The sequence below is a fragment of the Sinocyclocheilus anshuiensis genome, unplaced genomic scaffold (genome assembly GCF_001515605.1).
Source record: "Sinocyclocheilus anshuiensis isolate Anshui unplaced genomic scaffold, SAMN03320099.WGS_v1.1 scaffold2260, whole genome shotgun sequence".
NCBI classification, from domain to species: domain Eukaryota; kingdom Metazoa; phylum Chordata; class Actinopteri; order Cypriniformes; family Cyprinidae; genus Sinocyclocheilus; species Sinocyclocheilus anshuiensis.
Window position 1 is genome coordinate 346,880 of NW_015547625.1, and position 18,856 is coordinate 365,735.

An 18,856-nucleotide genomic window follows, 5' to 3' on the forward strand; every position below is an offset into this window, starting at 1 on the left:
CGGGTTTGGAACGACATGGGGGTAAGTGATTAATGACAACATTTTTAATTTGGGGTGGAGTATCCCTTTAATAGGCTTTTTTGACTTGGACTGTAACCACCTAGCAACGAACATCCAAGCAATAGCCTAGCTATTCCATATAGAGGTCTTCTAGAAAGTGTTACGAAATATACTTTTTGGTTGGAATATCTAAAAGGTTTCAGTTTCCACGTAGAGAACTCTGAATTGTTTAAATAGGTTCTGGAGTGCTGGGAGCAAAAGATTACATCACAGCAACACGCTACCATGCACTTCACTCTAATTAGAGTGAGTTAATGAAGAACCAGATAGGGTAACAAGGACACACATTACCACACTTGCATATGCGAGTACACACACGTCCATTGTCGACGTTTGCATGCAGCAAATGCAGGGAATAATACTAACAAGCCTGAATAGGGAACACAATATATGAAGCATACATGTTTGTGGTGTTCTGTATAGTCCGGTGAAGGCAGGTTTCATTTGTAAGGGTGCATCTGACCTGACAGACACGGAGAACTCTCCCGGTGTGCTCTCGCTCTCCCTAATGAGAAACGCTCCACACTCCAGCGGTCTCAGACGCTTTTCTGCTGCCTGCCGTGAAATTCCGCCCACAAACCACCTGCAAAGTACAAGCGCAGCTGCCAGTTCAACATCATATTGTATATTTATGGATTGAAAGGGGACTACTGGTACAGTACACTTTAAAAATGATTCTTTCATCAAGTAAATAATCTATCTAAATTTAACAATTTTCACTCAGAAATTGCTAGTAAAGCTAGTAACACATTGAATTAAATGTGAAATTCTGAAGTCTGAAATAGTATTTTCTCATCAAAAAAATATCTACAATAATATTGTATATGACTACCTTGAAAAAGAACTTTTTAAAGTGCATGATTGTAGTACAGCTTTCACGAGCAGCATCTTGATGCAGCATTTCTATGTTTGAAGTCAAACCAGCAAGTACAAAATCTTAATGCTTTGTTGTTGTTCAAATAGGTTCAAATTGATTTGTGGTTTAGTCCCAGTCTGTCTATTCCCAGCATGCACCAGGGCATGAATAATTAACATGGTTGCATTGTTTGACCATTTGCCAGTTATATTTACTTTGTTGTTGCTGATTTTGTTGTCACATTTATTATCTTGTGATGTCAGGATACGTTTATTCCTCTGGTAAAAAGGCTAGTTGGTTGTTTTTCGTGTCTGTTTCATGTGTTGAGGTTTACAATATGTGACTTTTTAAAGTATTTTGTGTGGGTTTTTTTTTGTCTCAAGCACTTTCCATGTACATTTAGAAAAAGCACATAATACTGAATAATTTAAAATCACATAAATAAAGGGAATAATCTGCTCTTGATTTGATCTAAAAAGGCCACTATTAAATATACATTTATGCATGTGGGGTGTAATCTTTTACATTGCATTTAAGATGTATATTTTATCAGTTCATACATTCCCTGGGAACTCAATATGAGCCTGGTATTGCTTGTGCTATGATCTAATGTTTTAGCTACAGAAATGCCAAAATATTATTATAATAGCTGCAAATTCTGCAACTTTAATACATATATATTTGATCAAAATTGCTTAAAAAATGGTTTTAACCTGTGCATTATATGCATTGTTTTTTTCCCCTTTTGTATCACTGGATATTTTCAGATTTTTAGAAATACAAGTGCCTGCATGATATAGAGTGAAATGACATGTTTAATTGCGTGACAACATTCTGCCATCTTATACTTAATAAGTAGCTTCAACTGCATTTATCATAAGCCGTGATTGATCTCATTCAGTCCACTCTTTTTATCATGATCGTGATTTTTAACTGACTAATTCGTTTATTTCAGAATGACTGGTAGGTTCTCAGTCATAAACTGCTATGTTCAGGTCAAGCTACAGCATGTTTGTTGGGGTTTGGTCTGGGCTTTGACTTTTACCTATCCTCAATGCCTCACAAGTTTCTCAATCTTTCATGTTATGGTAAAACTGCAAGGTAAGGAAGTCCTTACCTAGCACATGTCCTTCCCAAGCAGTTTCAGTCCTAGTCACACCATCGGGAAGTCCACACCCACAGCAATGGGTGTCATGAAATGCTGGGAAATCCCTACATTTGTATTTCAGAAGAAGATTCTTCTTCAAAAATCTTTTCTTTTTTTTTTCTAGTCTGACACAGATTAATTCTTCAACACATTTAATTCTAAACCCAACCCTAAACTTGCTCCAATTATAACCATGGAGAAAGCAACACTTATCAAATACTTTGTGGGCCACTAGAGATATCAGCACTACAAATAAAGTAAAAGTGAAAGTATAACATGAATTGATTTTGGAAATGTCCTAGTTTCCAACTGAGTCAGTGTCTCTGCATAAAACATCACAATAACAGACTCTGAAAAAAAATATGACTAGACTGTCTCCACTTAAAGTGTTTTATTATCATATGGCGAGAACAATACCATTTCCTTTTAAAGACTGTAAAATTTTCTCAAAACATTGAGACGCACCACGTGAATAATTTGCATACATTTCCAGAACAGAAGTCTAAACAATGGACAAAGCCATTTTCAAAATTCTTGTTTAATTGTGTTGACATATTAAAGTTAAAGGTTTTTTACAGAAGCATATATCTTGGATATCTCTTTATATCACTCCATAAATACTGTAAAAACAGCTAGAAAACATGTTTTTATAAATAAAATGTTGTGATATATAAACACCATATAACCTCATTTTGAGAAAATGGCCTGTAAAGATATGTACTGTAATAGATAAAGTGCAATAAAACTTAGAAGTGCATTTTGTATTATTTCTTTCCACCAACAAAACTAACTTGTCTGAAACAACACGTTATGAAAAGCCACAAAATTGACCAGTGCATTAAAAAACAATGTTTTTGCCTGAAGTGTCTTGCCTCAACGAATTCTGCCTGGTCATTCACAGATAAAACCACATGCTACATTAGATTCATTTTTGTCATGTGATACTTACGTGTGAGGTCTTACATTGATATAGTTCTTCGGTACATAGCCCCGCCTACCAAACAGCTCAGCCGTGTACCAGTTCGGATCATCATCCATGTTTGTCACCTAAAATAAACATAAGACCAGTATTCAGATGTCCACTATCAGCTTAGGTTAGATATTTTTTCTCCGTATTTAAGAATAGACTAGGCCAGGGTTTCCAAAACTATGGTTCATGAATCACTGGGATTTTGTTAAAAATAAAGAAAATCTAAAAATGAAATCTTTAAAAAGTAAAATTAATTAATATTTTGACATTTATATCTTTTTTTAATATTTATTTTGAAACTATACCAAAGAAGGGTAATCGAGTTTTCTGCATATGCTTTTCAGAAATTGCTTTGGAAGTATATTTTGAATTTAATAAAAAAAATAATAAAAAAAAAAGATTTACATTTCTAACTTTACCATTTGCTTAGGTAGCGTACATTTAAAAGACTTTTCAAGTATCCATATACATATTATGTATGCAATTCCCCAGATAACATAATTTGGTAATCAAAACAAAAAAGCAGCTTGCAAACCAATGCAAATTACACATAAACAAATAAAGGACTATGGTAGTGTTTTACTGCCTTCACTGTATACGTTTTTTGGAATACAGTTTTCCTAATAGATATGTAATTTATAAAGGAGCCTGTAAAGATATCTTCACACAAGAATTACCTTGTACCGTACCATCCCACAAGCTGCCCAGCTACATATATCACTACCTATTCACACAGATATCCATTCTGAAATACATGCTAAGACTGAGTGCACACACTCCCACCAAACTGACTCACTGATCTAGTATTTTCTGTAAACGTGCAGCAGACTAGCATCCATATAGTTTCATCCAAGTGTGCCACATACCCACAGTAAACTACTGCACACATACACACACACACACACACACACACACACACACACACACAGACTCACCTTCAAGATGTCACCCTTCTGGAAACTGAGCTCATCACATTCAGTCGCCCTGAAACTGTAAAGTGCCTCAGCCTCCATTGAAGAAAGAACATAAAAACAAAAGAACAGACAGGCAGTGAAGTGGAGATGAGACCGGGATGAAAACAACAAAGAGTTCAGAGAGAAAGGGATGGGAAAGGACAAGTGCAAATGGCAATAGATGAAATGGTAGAGAAGGTGATTAAAAAGGATGGAGTATGGAGATGTATAATGGAGATGGTGAATGAGACGGATAATTTGTAGAATGATGAGTAGCCTTCAGCGCAGAAAAACTGGAGCAACAAAAAGACTGAGTGGAAAACTGAGGAAGCACAATGATGATAGAGAATCTGAGAGAAAATGTGTGTCTGCCGTAGTACAGCTGTGCACTGTGGGAATGGAGGAGGATGGAGAGAGAGAAGAGAGAAAGAGAGCGAGAGAGGGAAGTGAGAAACAGAGAATTAAAGTGGGCAGGAAACTAATGTCCAAATCAGAATATCACACGCTTTCCATTTAATTTCTCAACTATATAATGTAAACTACAACAAAAAAAGTGACCACACTTTGTTTCTTGACTTGTTTCTTGTCTTCGCTTATGTTCCAATGCTTTTGATAATAGATTTGTAGACAAACAATGTATGTACATCCGCATATATGTGACTCTTTATGAATACTGTGTATAAATTTATTTTAAAATATATACATGATATATAATAAATTATATATAAATAATATATAAATTTTAGTGCTGTCAAATGATTAATCGCGATTAATCACATCCAAAATAAAAGTTTTGTTTACATAATATATGTGTGTACTGTGTATATTTATTATGTATTATAAATACATACACAAGCATATATATATTTAAGAAAAATATGTTAAGTTTATACATTTAAAATATTGATATATAATATCAATTATATTAATATAAATATATACATGGAAATACGTGGAAATATTTTCAAAATATATACTGTATGTGTGTGCATTTATATATACATAATAAATATACACAGTACACACACATATATTATGTAAACAAAAAATTTTATTTTGGATGCGGTTAATCGCGGTTAATCGTTTGACAGCACTAATAAATTGATAATAAAATGTACTCAGACAATTTTTTACATTTATATTTTAAATATAGATTTTTTTTTTATTATTTTAAAACATTTTTAAAACTATTGGTTGATTAATTGGTTTTTGGCCAGCGTGGTCCAACCTAGTTACTGTTGTTGGTAAAATCCACTATCGGTAAACCTCTAATATACAGTATAAGCTGAAAATGTATGGGTTGCAAAGAAGTTCAAATAAGAGAGTTTTGATTTATGTTTTTGTGGTTACTTCCATTTGTGTTGCTGAAATATTCTAAACAGTGTATTTACAATATATTATTTTATTGTATGGTGTATTTTTATGCAAAAAATTAAATCATAAATCTTGTTGGAGGGGGCACATGTTTGATACCCTCTGGCAGTTTTCTGTTTGAACCTACAACATGACCCTTATTAAGAGCGCTTGCTGCAGCTGTGCATGTGTTTGATTGTTATGCATGCTGGTCACGTCCTCGCTGATTCAGATGACATGACATTTAATAAGTGCACATGGTCACACAATATCTCATTTCTCCCTAGCTGCCCTCTTAGCGCAGCTTGATTAACTCGTTTTATGGCATTTCAGAACCATATAGCTTAAACATGAGACTGAACTGAATATTTAATTTCTTATTTGTGCATGTTTGCATGGAGATGATTTCAATGTTCTGTATCTGACAGCTGACAGTTAGTTGGCATCTCTAAGAACATGTGCTGGTGGCAGCATCCCCCCCCAGCCCCCACCACACACACAAACATGTAAGAAACTGTCATAGTGCCTTTCAGTGCTCACAATGAGAACTTATATGGATGATAGCTGCGAGCCGGTGAGTACAGAAACAACATTTCAAGGTAAAAAAAAAAAAAGTGCCAGTGCATAGAATACTGATATTATTTTGTATTCCAGATGTGCAAAGAATATTTATCCCTTATGGAAATTTAATATAATAACACTAAATGCATTTGGTATGGTGGTAACAGTGAGGATTCATAGGCAAGAAGATAAAAGTTCATATAAACCTAGCAGTTTTAATTGCAAATAGGCTACCATACTGTAGTTTGAGCAATTTCTAAAGTAATAGTAGACCTGTCAGAATTTTCTATTTATCATATTTTCAATGCAAATGATAATTATTTAGTTCTCTTTACACTTTACCCAATTTAATAAAGGGGTCATTGGATGCCCATTTTCCACAAGTTGATATGATTCTTTAGGGTCTTAATGAAAAGTCTGTAACATAGTTTGGTTAAAATTTCTCAATGGTAGTGTAAAAACACCTTTTTTACCCTGTCAAAAGCCGTTCTGTAGCAATTTCCTTTAAATGTTAATGAGCTCTGCTGACCCCGCCCCTCTCTTCCGAGCCCGCTCTCTGAGGGACTGTTTACTTTAGCTGCATTCCTCATGAAACTTGCTAATTAGCACATTGTTAGGAAAGGCGATTTGCAAAGATTCATTTAAAAACCTTATACTCACTTCTTCTGTAGGTGAAGCTGGATCACGAATGATTCGCGTGAACATAGACACATTTAGGTAGATCGTGGGCGCATTCCTTTCAAAAACAAACGTACATTTTTATCATTATAGGGTGGTTGTGTACACACACTGCCAACACACATTTCAGTTCAAACAACTTGTAAAAGTGCATGTAGCATCCTGTGACCCCTTTACAACAAAGTCAGCTTTCCATTACATAATGAAGATCTTTTTACTGAATATAATTTTTCAGTTTAAATACATAGTTGATTCAGGTATTACTCAGTAATTCTTGAGGTCATTCATATGAATAACCATGATTTAAATTTCATGAACCTTGCTTCATTTTGAGACAGACGTCACTGAAGTAACGATAGCTTGCAATTAAGAACAAGACTGGGATCTTATATTCAGATTGCAGCTATTCAGATGTATTCCTGATTTCTCTCAACATGGGGACAGGAGAGCTGTCGGTCAATAAATGGGAAAACAAAGTAACTGGCATTACTTATTTGAAAGAGTATAACTAAGATATTTCCTTGTAAATGAAAAAGTAATGCGTTACTTCACAAGTTACTTGAAAAAAGTAATCTAATTGTAATCTAAAAGTAACCTGCGTTACTTGTAATGTGTTACCCCCAACACTGTCAATGACTGACTTATAAAGATGCTTGTTTTGTTCCTGAATAAATCAGTTTTGAACGAATCGGTTGATTGAATGATTCTCTCATAATAAAGACAGTCACTTGTTGCCACCTACTGGTGCAACGATGTAATCTGCAGAAGGTTTCACAGGAAAATCCCACAGACTAAAAGCCTGTCTAGAAAGCTCAAACAAAAACTCTTGTACTGTTTTAAAACCTATCATAAGTACAGACAAAAAAAGTCCCTTAAAGGGTCTTGCTGACATAGAGTGTCACAGCAGGGGTCTATGTACTGTATTTTAGCTCACTGAAGATGATTTGCATGCATATCAGTTTTTGTAACATATCTCTCTTATTAGAGACAACTCGGCTTGTCCTCGGTGGAGGCTTTATCTCTGCTGCACACTCAGCTGTTGTCTGTCCTACAACAACACAGAGAGAGCTGTATAAAAGATGGCCACTGGAAGGCAAGTGGGCTTGCTTGCAATTTGTAATGCATGTCTGTGTTTAAAAATAAAGGCTCCAAAAGACGTTTTACAACCTGATACCATCACAGAAGGTCTTTTGTTAGAAGGTGACCTTTTGGTATGGTGTTGTTCAGGCAGCATGGAGCAGATGTTTTCTGCATCACTCTGTGCGTTGGTCCAGTCTTCACTGGTCAGGGGTTTTACTGACAACCCTGTGTGCAACAAGTCTGATCACCTGCCATGTGTTTGAACCAAACAGGTAACATCAATTAATATATTATAAATATGTGCATGAAATATTTTTTTTTCCATTGAAAAGGTTGGTGCATGATAAATATACCTGCCCCGAAGCGCCTCCCAAAAAATATTGTGTTATCAGCCAAAAAAAATGCTTTGTGCACCTTAAACACTGCATTATCATCTGTCATTAGCATAAAGTCTGAAATGTTACATAAGTTATCTTCTTGTATGGTTGTCATAGTGACAGCACAGCTTTGATTGGCGGATGCACAGTGTTGCTTCTTCTTCTGACTGGGCTGATTGCCATGACAGTCCTCCAGTGGCTGAAGAGAGAGGAGATGCCCCGCAGAGTGGAGACTTTACTGAACACTTTACAGGGTTAGTCACCCTACTGAGCAAACATCCCCACTGCATCATTCGTTTGAATCATCCGCTATTCTAGTTTAACCTTGTGCAAGACTAAGCATGCTCATCTACTTTCCTGCCAGAAAATAAATTGTATTGCCTAGAGTTTGCTATTAGATGGTTTGAAGGCTTAATTGTGTATGTATCTTAGTTACCTTTCATTAAAAAAATTTAGTTTGCTCCAAACTGCAAATGTCTCAGAAGCAGTACTAACACAAGTCCATTTGCTCTCATTTATTCTCATTTAAATCTAGAAGAAATAATTTACAGGACACCTATTACGCCCCTTTTAACAAGATGTAATATAATTCTCAGGTGTCCCCAGAATGTGTCTGTGAAGTTTCAGCTCAAAATACCCCACAGATCATTTATTATGTCATTTTGAAAGTACCTATTTGATTTTAAGTGGAAGCAGAAATATGCTATTTTCGTGCATGTCTCTTTAAATGCAAATGAGCTGCTGCTCCCTTTTCCAGCAGGGCTGTGCCTTTACAGCTCTTACTTTAGATATTCTGCCAAAAAACATCTGTTTGGTTTTGATTAGCATGTATATTGCGCTGAAAACATGCGTTTTAAACCAATATCAGCTTAAACTTCTTCTGATATATTGTTTTCTGGGCGCACACATCCAAAGCACGTGCACAAAAAGCGGCTGTTACACGGCATGTGAGTATTAAACTAAGTTCTCTTTCATGTCTTACTGCACTTAAACTATCAAATACACACAAGTTTATGTTAAAAACACACATAAGTTACAAAAACACAGTCGGTTATAACTGGTATATCAAGTATTAAGTGACAGCAGCATAATATACACTACCTATACTGCTGTCTACGCTGTTAATATGACCCAAACAATAAAATAAAAGCAGAAAATCACTCGCTCTGTACTGAATAATATCTATAGCTTTAATAAGAAGACATTTCTTACTTGAATGCTGCTTTTAAATGCTCTAGCTGAAGATAAACATGGCGGATTGTGTTCGACTCACTCAGGGTGGGGTCTCTGGTCAACAGTCGTGGGCGGGGCTTGTGCAAAGTGACGTCACATTTTACAGATTCTGCAAATGGCTTGTTCTGAGACACTGTTTATGATTTATGGGGGTTAGAAAAAAAGGAGCAGGTGGATTTTTATCATTATAGGGTGGTTGTGTACACACACTGCCAACACATTTATGTTCAAACAACATGTATAAATGAATTTTGCATAATAGGTACCCTTTAATTTAAAGAGATCTGGAAAATTAGTGGTGTGTTTGAGCATGGTTGATCTAAACTCTGCAGGAATCTAGATTTTTAAGTTCTTGATTTCACTTTCACTTCATTATTTATACAAATTATATAAAGATTTCAGCGTCAAACAGTGGCATAGCGGTTAGTAAAATAGCGCATCTGTTAGTAAAATTTCTCGGTAGAGTTTAGTGTGGCTAGTTTTTTTTTTTTTTTTTAATATGCTTTTAAATCTAGTTAACTTTTCATTTTTTAATTGACAAATGCTACAATGTTGTCTCATATGTGACAATATTTCATTTGAGTATCCGTATTTTCTGTCACTTGTTTGGAATCATAGCAATAACTATCCATGCTCGATTCGTGAAGTAACCATTTTTTTGAGTCGGTTTCTTTCAATTATTCAAATGGCGTTATCAAGATTCACGGCCGCATTCTATCATACTACTCTTAATAATTTAAAAATATCTTTTTTATGGTAGTAATTGTAAGAGTAGTAGCCTATGCTAGTATGTGGTTCCGCATTCTGAAGTCCAACATACATATTACTCAAGCTGTTTTCTGTGAATGTGCAAGACTTCTGCTTCATTAGCCACAGTAGGGAAATAACGAGAAGAGCTAGTGCAATAAATGGTAAAATTTTTGTGTTACAACCAGTGTGTTCATAATTAAGACAATACATTTAAAATAATATGGTAAGAAACACCAGTTTTCAATATCAAGCAGCAAAACAAGCTGTTTTGTACAGCTATAAAATAGCTGGAAGCAGATGACACATTAAATTTACAAATGCTCATGCCCGCTCTTACGGGAAAGTGGATACTTGGCACAGAGAGAACAGGGAAGTACCTTGCAATTGCATATACACGCAGCCATTATTTTTTTTAATTATTCTAATAATTAATTAAATGTAAATAGCATAGTTATTTCATGTGTTTAATTATTTGTATAATAAATACATTTGAATTGTTTTGGAGATATTTTAACACATATTAGGTCCAAATACAGCTTTCTATTCATATTTTTTTTTTATTTATAAAAAAGTAGCTTAAACGTAGTAGAAAGCTACTTTTGTCATCAATCGTTTTTTTTTACCCTGTAGAGTAGTTGTTAGCTTATGCTAGCATTCTTTAAATACCTTGCCAAGAAAAATAACTAAACTTTTTGAATGCATCACAGAGTTCTTGAAGCATCCTTCCTCTGATTGGCTAAGAGGCACAGAGGACTTGTTCACCCCTAGTAGAAAGCTACTTTTGTCATCAATCGTTTTTTTTTTTACCCTGTAGAGTAGTTGTTAGCTTATGCTAGCATTTTTTAAATACCTTGCCAAGAAAAATAACTAAACTTTTTTAATGCATCACAGAGTTCTTGAAGCATCCTTCCTCTGATTGGCTAAGAGGCACAGAGGACTTGTTCACCCCACCCTGCCCAGCCGTTTCACGACAATGGACCTATCGTGACGGGAAACTGGTCAATCTACCTGTCAGTCTCCTGGTGGAGGGTGATATCATCTCTTTACGCAGTGAAGCGCCAACTGAACTAAGAGGAATTCAGGTTAGAATACATGAGAAACTAAAATGAATAGTTCACCTAAAAGTGACAAAAAAAATCATATGATTTTCTTCCGTAGCACACAATGAGATTGGGCAAATAACAGAATTTAAATTTTGTGTGAAACATTATTATAAATAAATACGTCTATGCAAATACAGTTTGCTTACAATACACCCAAGGCAGCACTTTGTGTCTTTTATACCATTTTCAACAGATGAATGTAATTTTTTTCCCTAATTGTCTGATTGGAACTAAATTACCTTTTCTTTGTACAGAAGCATAACACGAGACCTCTGACTAAGATGTGATTTTTTTTTTCTCTCCCTGGTTTATGAGGACAGGAAGAAGAGCATGTTGTTTTATCCCGCAGTGATGTGTTTAGTCGTCTCTCCTCTCCCCCTTCGCCATTGGATAGTGGAAGGCCCCGCCCACATCGTTTGCTCCAACCACAGCTCTTCAGGGTAACAAAGACTCCAGCGGCTGAGGTGGTTCAGTATGTTCATTTATTTATTTATTTTCCCCCTTTGAATAATATTTAATATTTCATGTAGTTCTCAATTATATTTTATGGAAGTATCAGATGTTTCTCCTAAAGTACAAGTGAAAGGGAAAGGGTTTCAGCTAACAAGTGCCATTGTGTTCCATTGGTGTTCTTGTACTCACTTTTGAATAAGAGTTTTTTGATGTTAGCTCATCTATCAGACACAAAACAGAGATCATAGAGAGGGACTTAAGAGCTTAAGGACTGCATTCAATATGATATCTCATCATTACACCACCGTCACTGGATCATCTTGTAACAACATGATTTTTATCGTAGAACATGAAAATTATCATAGACAATGGCAAAGCATATCCTATGCACTCGAACTCCTAAACTACAGCCCCCGGATTTATGGAAAAAAGCCCAGAATTTGACGTCATCTCTTTTATATGGATCTTTTTTATGTAGGAGGTGTTTGGAGCTTTCTCAAGACAGACCTGTGTCTGTTCTGGATAATGAACAATTTACTGTGCAAAGTTTACTAGAAAGAGGCCCAGCGCCTTTTGTGCTGGTAAGACTTGTTTTTTATGATCTTTTCACATTTTGACAGATGCACTTGACCGATTTTTTTTTTTATAAGAAGTGACTAACATTGCGTTCAAAGTTGTAGTATGTGTGAATTTCCATATGCTACTCTTCCTAAAAAAACAAGGTACTGTTATACCATGGTACCTTTTGGTATTTCTTTTTGGCTAGTGGTAATAGATGTAATGGATTGCAATAGCTTTTTCACTGCCTATGAAAATGAAAAATATTTAAATAAATAACTTTAAGAACTGTATGCTATGGTTCTTTTTGTCCCTGGAATATGCATTTGTTTCCTGTTTGGTCAGTCATCCTTCATCAAATCTTTCTGACCTTCATTTTCCAGGTGCTGCTTCTGGTGCTGAATCTGTTGCGTATTTTGTTTGGCGCTCCTTAAGAGCTTAAGGACTGCATTCAATATGATATCATCATTACACCACCGTCACTGGATCAGCTTGTAACAACATGATTTTTATCGTAGAACATGAAAATTATCATAGACAATGGCAAAGCATATCCTATGCACTCGAACTCCTAAACTACAGCCCCCGGATTTATGGAAAAAAGCCCAGAATTTGACGTCATCTCTTTTATATGGATCTTTTTTATGTAGGAGGTGTTTGGAGCTTTCTCAAGACAGACCTGTGTCTGTTCTGGATAATGAACAATTTACTGTGCAAAGTTTACTAGAAAGAGGCCCAGCGCCTTTTGTGCTGGTAAGACTTGTTTTTTATGATCTTTTCACATTTTGACAGATGCACTTGACCGATTTTTTTTTTTATAAGAAGTGACTAACATTGCGTTCAAAGTTGTAGTATGTGTGAATTTCCATATGCTACTCTTCCTAAAAAAACAAGGTACTGTTATACCATGGTACCTTTTGGTATTTCTTTTTGGCTAGTGGTAATAGATGTAATGGATTGCAATAGCTTTTTCACTGCCTATGAAAATGAAAAATATTTAAATAAATAACTTTAAGAACTGTATGCTATGGTTCTTTTTGTCCCTGGAATATGCATTTGTTTCCTGTTTGGTCAGTCATCCTTCATCAAATCTTTCTGACCTTCATTTTCCAGGTGCTGCTTCTGGTGCTGAATCTGTTGCGTATTTTGTTTGGCGCTCCTGGTGTGGGACCGTGGCCTGTCACACTCCTGCAGCTACCTGTAGGATATCCAAAAACAGTCATACACAAATTCACACACACTCACAAACACTGAAAAACACTTGCAAATACTAGACATATATTGGTGATAGTGTATATTGGAGACATATCAAAATCACAAATAAAAAATTGCTGGAAATGTACTCACCCTCAGGCCATCCAAAATGTAGGTGAGTTTGTTTTTTCATCGGAACAGATTTGGAGAAATGTAGCATTACATCACTTGCTCACCAGTGGATCCTCTGCAGTGAATGGGTGCGGTCAGAATGAGAGTTTAAAGAGCTGATAAAAACAACACAATAATCCACAAGTACTTGTACTTACTTGTGGATTATTATGTTTTTATCACCTGTTTGAGCACTAACTAGTTATCTCTTTGTTAAGCTGTGCATTATATTTTTTGATGCCTTTTTCACAGAAATGAAATTGAACTTTATGCAAACTGTAGTTTTTATTGAAAAATAAAATCTTAACTGTGTATATTTAAAAATATTGACCAAAACATATAAATGCATCCGTAGTAAATACATGAAATGTTGTGTTTCAGGTGAATGGTGTTTTGCCTTTGTTGCCCCTGACTTTCCCCCTGCTTTGGGTTCCTGTGTGCATGTACGGAGAGGCCCGTGTTCTTTTACAGATGGGCTCACAGCCAGCGGACTGGTGGGTATGTTCAATAAAGAGGAAACCACACAATAGCTGCCTGTATATTTATTGCTTACAACTGTAACCATGTGAATGGATGTATTGTTGGTAATGATTTGGAATGCCAAAATGATTTCCCCATTTCATTGAACAGGAAATGTGGAAGTTGGCCTGCAAGAAATGTTACTCAGTGTTCTGGGGTCAAACATCGACACTCTGCCACACTGCTAGTTTGCTACACAGTCTGGGATCTGTAACTGTAAGTTCAAAAGACATCAGGCACAAAAAGACTTAAGGCACAATTAAATATATGCATGTCATTGCATTCAGTAATCAACTGGCATCTGCAAACAAATCGTCTTTACAACAATTGCCACTTGTTTTTATATTGTATCTAATGCAATGACATTCATGCATTTTTATGTGTGTGTATTCGGTTTGAATTATAGCTTACCCGCTGTACAGTACATTGCATTATGTTTCTCTGTGCTACACACGCTGAGTGATGCTGTGGCAGTAAATGTTATTTTATCTCTCTCACGGTAATTCAGTACTGTAATAAGAGCTTTTGAGTGTGTTCCAGAATGCAGTTTGTCACAGTATCAGTATGCAAGAATATTTATGAACTAATGTGAACTTTGTTTACTCTGCACTTCTTATGACTACATTTCTGAAAATGTCTTCATAAATATAACAAAATGTCTTGATATATCTCAAGATATCTAAATGGGCCACAGGATATCTTACAATCTAAAAAAAGCAACAAGATATTTGTAAAAAGTACCATGGCAGAAACGAGTATCAGAAGGTAAAACCATAGTACTGAATGATTATAGTACCATACTCGTATTCACAGCAGGGATCATATGGTTTTGGTCAATATTAGATATTTTGCTATGTATTTTATTGGTCTATTGAATATTTAATTGTGGATGCTATTTTAGATTATCTTTGTCATAATCTAATTTAATCAAAACACTAGTAATTTCACAATTTCACACAATACAATAATTTAATAATCAAAATGAATTGCATAAGAATTGCAAAGTTTTAATTGCATAACTAAATTACACAAAAGCTTTAATTGTAATAATGGTCATCACATTAGATAAAATTATTGTCTTAGTGGTATTGGACACAATTTTAATCATTTTTTTCACTGTATTTGCATGGCACTCCAATGTATTAAAAAAATACTGTGGTATTACCTTGATGCATTTTTGTAAATGCAGTGTTGGGGTTTAGGATTGTAATAATGATAATGTTGATATTTATAACAGAGGTTCCCAGACTTTTTTATACAAAGGGCCAAAACCTGATTGAGGGCCGTGGGCCAAAAGTAAATGTTGCAATATATCTAGTGATATTATATTATGTATTAAATAGAAAAAATGTATTGAAACCAAATTTAATTAACATTTTTCAATTATTTTTAATCAAATTCACTTATATTGTTTTTGTATATTTCAATGCCAAAACAAAACTTTTTTTTTTTTAACTGTAAATTCAATATGAAGATATGCTTCAATGGCTTGTTTTTCCTTCCACTTGTGATATAGCATGGCGGGCCAAATTTAATGTTATTCACTGACCAACTTTGGTTTGGGCATCTCTGATTTATAATGATATTTATGTTGCATTTAATATTTATTAAGAATAATAAAAGTCACAAATTGTTTGTATGTGTGTGTTTGGTTGTGTATATGTATTCCAGGTCCTGTGTTGTGTTGATAAGCAGGGCATTCTCTCATGGCCCAGTCCAAACCCTGAGAAGATTCTGTTCTTTAGCAGGTCCATCTCATCACAAGAGACAGAAAGACAGAGGCAAAAAGAGGCAAAGAGAGAAAGAGACAAAGAAAAAGTCGGCCTGAAGGTAAAAAAAAATGCATATTTTGATTCAGATGGGTCTGCTTTCATGAGTCATAACATCTCACAAGGTCTCATCTGATGTCTTTATTCTCAAGATCCGCTCACTCTGCAGTCTGCAGATGTTAAGTTTGTCGGTGGGTCAGGCTCAGTGCGATGACACACGGGTGCAGTTTGATGACACATGCTGGCAGCGTCACGCCCCCTCTCTTCGGCCTCTGGGATTGGCTGTGCAGTTGGTCCTCTGTGACCCTGGAGTCACCACCCGCATACTCCGCCTCTCTGACCACCTGACCCATGCCGCGCTGGTGCGCACTCGACCCCCGTGTCAGCCAGTCCACCCACCCTGGGGCCTCTGCCATCTACCGAGGATTCTGGGTAAAGCCAGATGAAAGAAATAGTGGTGTTTAATGCTCCAGGGAAATGCACCTTTTGTCAAGGTAGTTTCACAACTGTGAGAAAACAGAAGCATCAACAAAATCTCAGAGGTAGTGTAAAAGTGAAGCCAGATTAAATAGAAAGGGATATAGTGTGTGTATCACTAGCGAAAAAGTATCAGTAGTGTTTCTACATATGTACTATGGTAAAACCATGTTTCTGGACATCAGTAGCAATGTATATTAAGTACCATGGAGTAACATACAGTAAATACCATCATTTACAGAAAGCACTTTCTCGTTTTTTGGACGTCACCATTTTGTAAATGTGCCATGGTAATACCATGGAATATTATGTACACTACTATTTGTTTGGGGTTTTTGAAGGATCGTGTGACTCTGAAGACTGGAGTAATGATGCTAAAAATTCAGCTTTCCCATCACAAAAATAACTTGCATTTTAAAATATACTTAAATAGAAAATAATTATTTTAGATTGTAATAATATTTCAGGTTTTTTTTGCATATTTTACTGTATTTTTTATATTAAGAAAGCTCCAGCTTAAGAGACAAAAACATTAAAATAAAATAAAAAAATAAAATAAAATGTACAGACCCCAAACATCTGAACAGTAGTGTAAATACCAAGATTCATCTCAATGGCGTGGTATATTTCCCATTACATAAAAATACTGGCATGGTATTTTTAATATTTAACATGGTATTTATATAGCATTGCAGGGTTATTTTATTTAAAGAAATATAATGGTAGTATCATGGTTGCTGTTTGATAAATGTCTTGTAACCTGAAGTCTTTCATATTTTCCAAAAATAAATATCCAGCAAAACTGCATTGTAGTGGTGACAGTGTGTGTATATGCAAATCTACAGGCTTCTCCACCTCCGCGAAGGAGCCTTTCGAGCAGAGAATGAGTGTGGCAGCCTACACCCTGCCCTCCATCTCCTGCCCTGGAGACCCGGGGATCATTGCTCCACCTTCTGTGTCAATGAGACGGCTTCCTTTCTCACATCTCATAGCGCTGCTGGTGCACCACACTTACACCGGTGAGCACACGCACATGTATAAATGCATCAACATTCCTGGATGTTTGTGACATTACAACATCACAGCCAATAGTAAACAGTTCATATGTTAGAAACAGTTTGCTAGGATGTTATTTATTGTATACTGTGCATTGTGTACAGAAACAGTATGTGAAAGTATGTAAGGGATAACATACAGCCAACTGGTCATTAGTGGAGGTGTTTTTTTTTATGATAATAATTTGTAGATTATATAGTATCCCACTTATTGCACAACTGCGTACAAAATAAATATGACATGAAATATTTATGTAATTTTTAATATTTCTTGAAATTATTTCTCATAAATGTATAAATTATTGCTATGTGGGAGAAAAGAGACCATGAGACAGGACACATAAAACTAGAACTGATACTATATAGGACAGTATAGTTTAAGTATACTGATTTAAGTTTTAATGATATTTTGAATTAGCTTTTAATTCTATATTAAGATTCTAGTTTTAATTTTTAGTTAAGTATTTAGATTTTTGTGCATTTGTCATTTTTATTGTTATTTAATTATTTATATTTAGGTTTAATTTATTTTTATTATATTTGGTTTTTGTTAATGTACTTATTTCAGTTAGCTGTCAAGACAACCTCATTTTTATTGAGGTTTTATAAGTGTAAATTTCCATCAAGTAAACATTTTAACTCTTGGGAATTGGATAAAATAATCAAGAAACAGATGTTAAAAATTGCAGCTGATATTACTTCCAGGTCAATTGTCACATTACACTATCAAGCTGAGAGCATTGCATTATGGGACATAGTATTCCATGATAGCATGATGCACACTAGGGCCCTGTCCCAAATGGCACACTTCATGTGCACTTTCGGTCTTGAGGACTAACAATGGCCGCTGCGTGCGCGTGTCCGTTAAGTCCACGAGACCGTAGTGTGGCCCATTCGTCATTTTAGCGTTCAGTAGGGTGCTCACGAGCGTCCCCTTCGCGGCTGCTATGTGCACTTCTGCTGAACCCGCAAGCCTGCGAGCTACGCAGCCGACTTCTACCCGGATAAAACGGCATTACGTCACGAAAGTGCGGACTCTGAGGGAGACCGTGAGGGTTTAGGGTGCCATTTGGGACAGGGCCTAGTATGCAGTAAGATGGTATGAGTCATATACAGAGTTCTGGCATGAAACTCTAGATGGCGCAGTTCGATAGGTCTAACTCAATCTGACCTAATGACATCATTATCACATGGCACAGCTGATTGGTTCTCTGCTGTATCGGTAGCCAATGAGCTCGCTGCTCAACATTCAAATATATGACTAGTGCTTGCCGTAGCAGTTGCAGCCTGCTTCAGAAACCCTTCACCATCCCCAGCTCCACCTGTATAGATCTGCTTCGAGGTGATTCATGTATGCTATATGGGGGTTATTTCATGTATGTTATATTTGCAGCAGCAATATTTCTTACATGCTTACAGCAGCATGTTGTGGATGTATTGGCAGTAGCAAGTCTCGGTACTTGCTCTGCCGCAGCAGCAGCGTAGCAGATCTATTCCGCCAAGACCAAATACATTAACATTGTCATGTACATTACCATG

At 35.8% G+C, this 18,856-nt stretch overlaps 2 protein-coding genes across 3 annotated transcripts in view; one reads left to right on the forward strand and one right to left on the reverse strand.

Annotated features, from left to right (window-relative positions):
• LOC107701786 (GRB2-related adapter protein-like) overlaps positions 1-4,314 on the reverse strand; it is a 10,939-nt gene extending 6,625 nt beyond the window's left edge. Inside the window, exons 1-3 of one of the 2 annotated variants that reach the window (XM_016503895.1) lie at positions 3,969-4,314; positions 3,013-3,110; positions 524-643 (exon numbers count right to left, since the gene is read on the reverse strand). In XM_016503895.1, the coding sequence (XP_016359381.1) occupies positions 524-643; positions 3,013-3,110; positions 3,969-4,046 (296 nt within the window). In that variant the 5' untranslated portion in view covers positions 4,047-4,314. Of the gene's footprint in view, positions 1-523; positions 644-892; positions 991-3,012; positions 3,111-3,968 lie in introns of those variants that run through there. The other variant, XM_016503896.1, reaches the window with a different exon arrangement.
• Positions 4,255-18,856, forward strand: part of LOC107701771 (transmembrane protein 94-like) — a 27,845-nt gene continuing 13,243 nt past the window's right edge. The window contains exons 1-12 of the mRNA XM_016503876.1: positions 4,255-4,452; positions 7,564-7,671; positions 7,806-7,930; positions 8,153-8,289; positions 10,910-11,100; positions 12,122-12,155; positions 13,246-13,332; positions 13,879-13,991; positions 14,128-14,232; positions 15,688-15,846; positions 15,938-16,217; positions 17,108-17,281. Of these exons, the coding sequence (XP_016359362.1) occupies positions 4,255-4,452; positions 7,564-7,671; positions 7,806-7,930; positions 8,153-8,289; positions 10,910-11,100; positions 12,122-12,155; positions 13,246-13,332; positions 13,879-13,991; positions 14,128-14,232; positions 15,688-15,846; positions 15,938-16,217; positions 17,108-17,281 (1,711 nt within the window). The remainder of the gene's footprint in view (positions 4,453-7,563; positions 7,672-7,805; positions 7,931-8,152; positions 8,290-10,909; positions 11,101-12,121; positions 12,156-13,245; positions 13,333-13,878; positions 13,992-14,127; positions 14,233-15,687; positions 15,847-15,937; positions 16,218-17,107; positions 17,282-18,856) is intronic.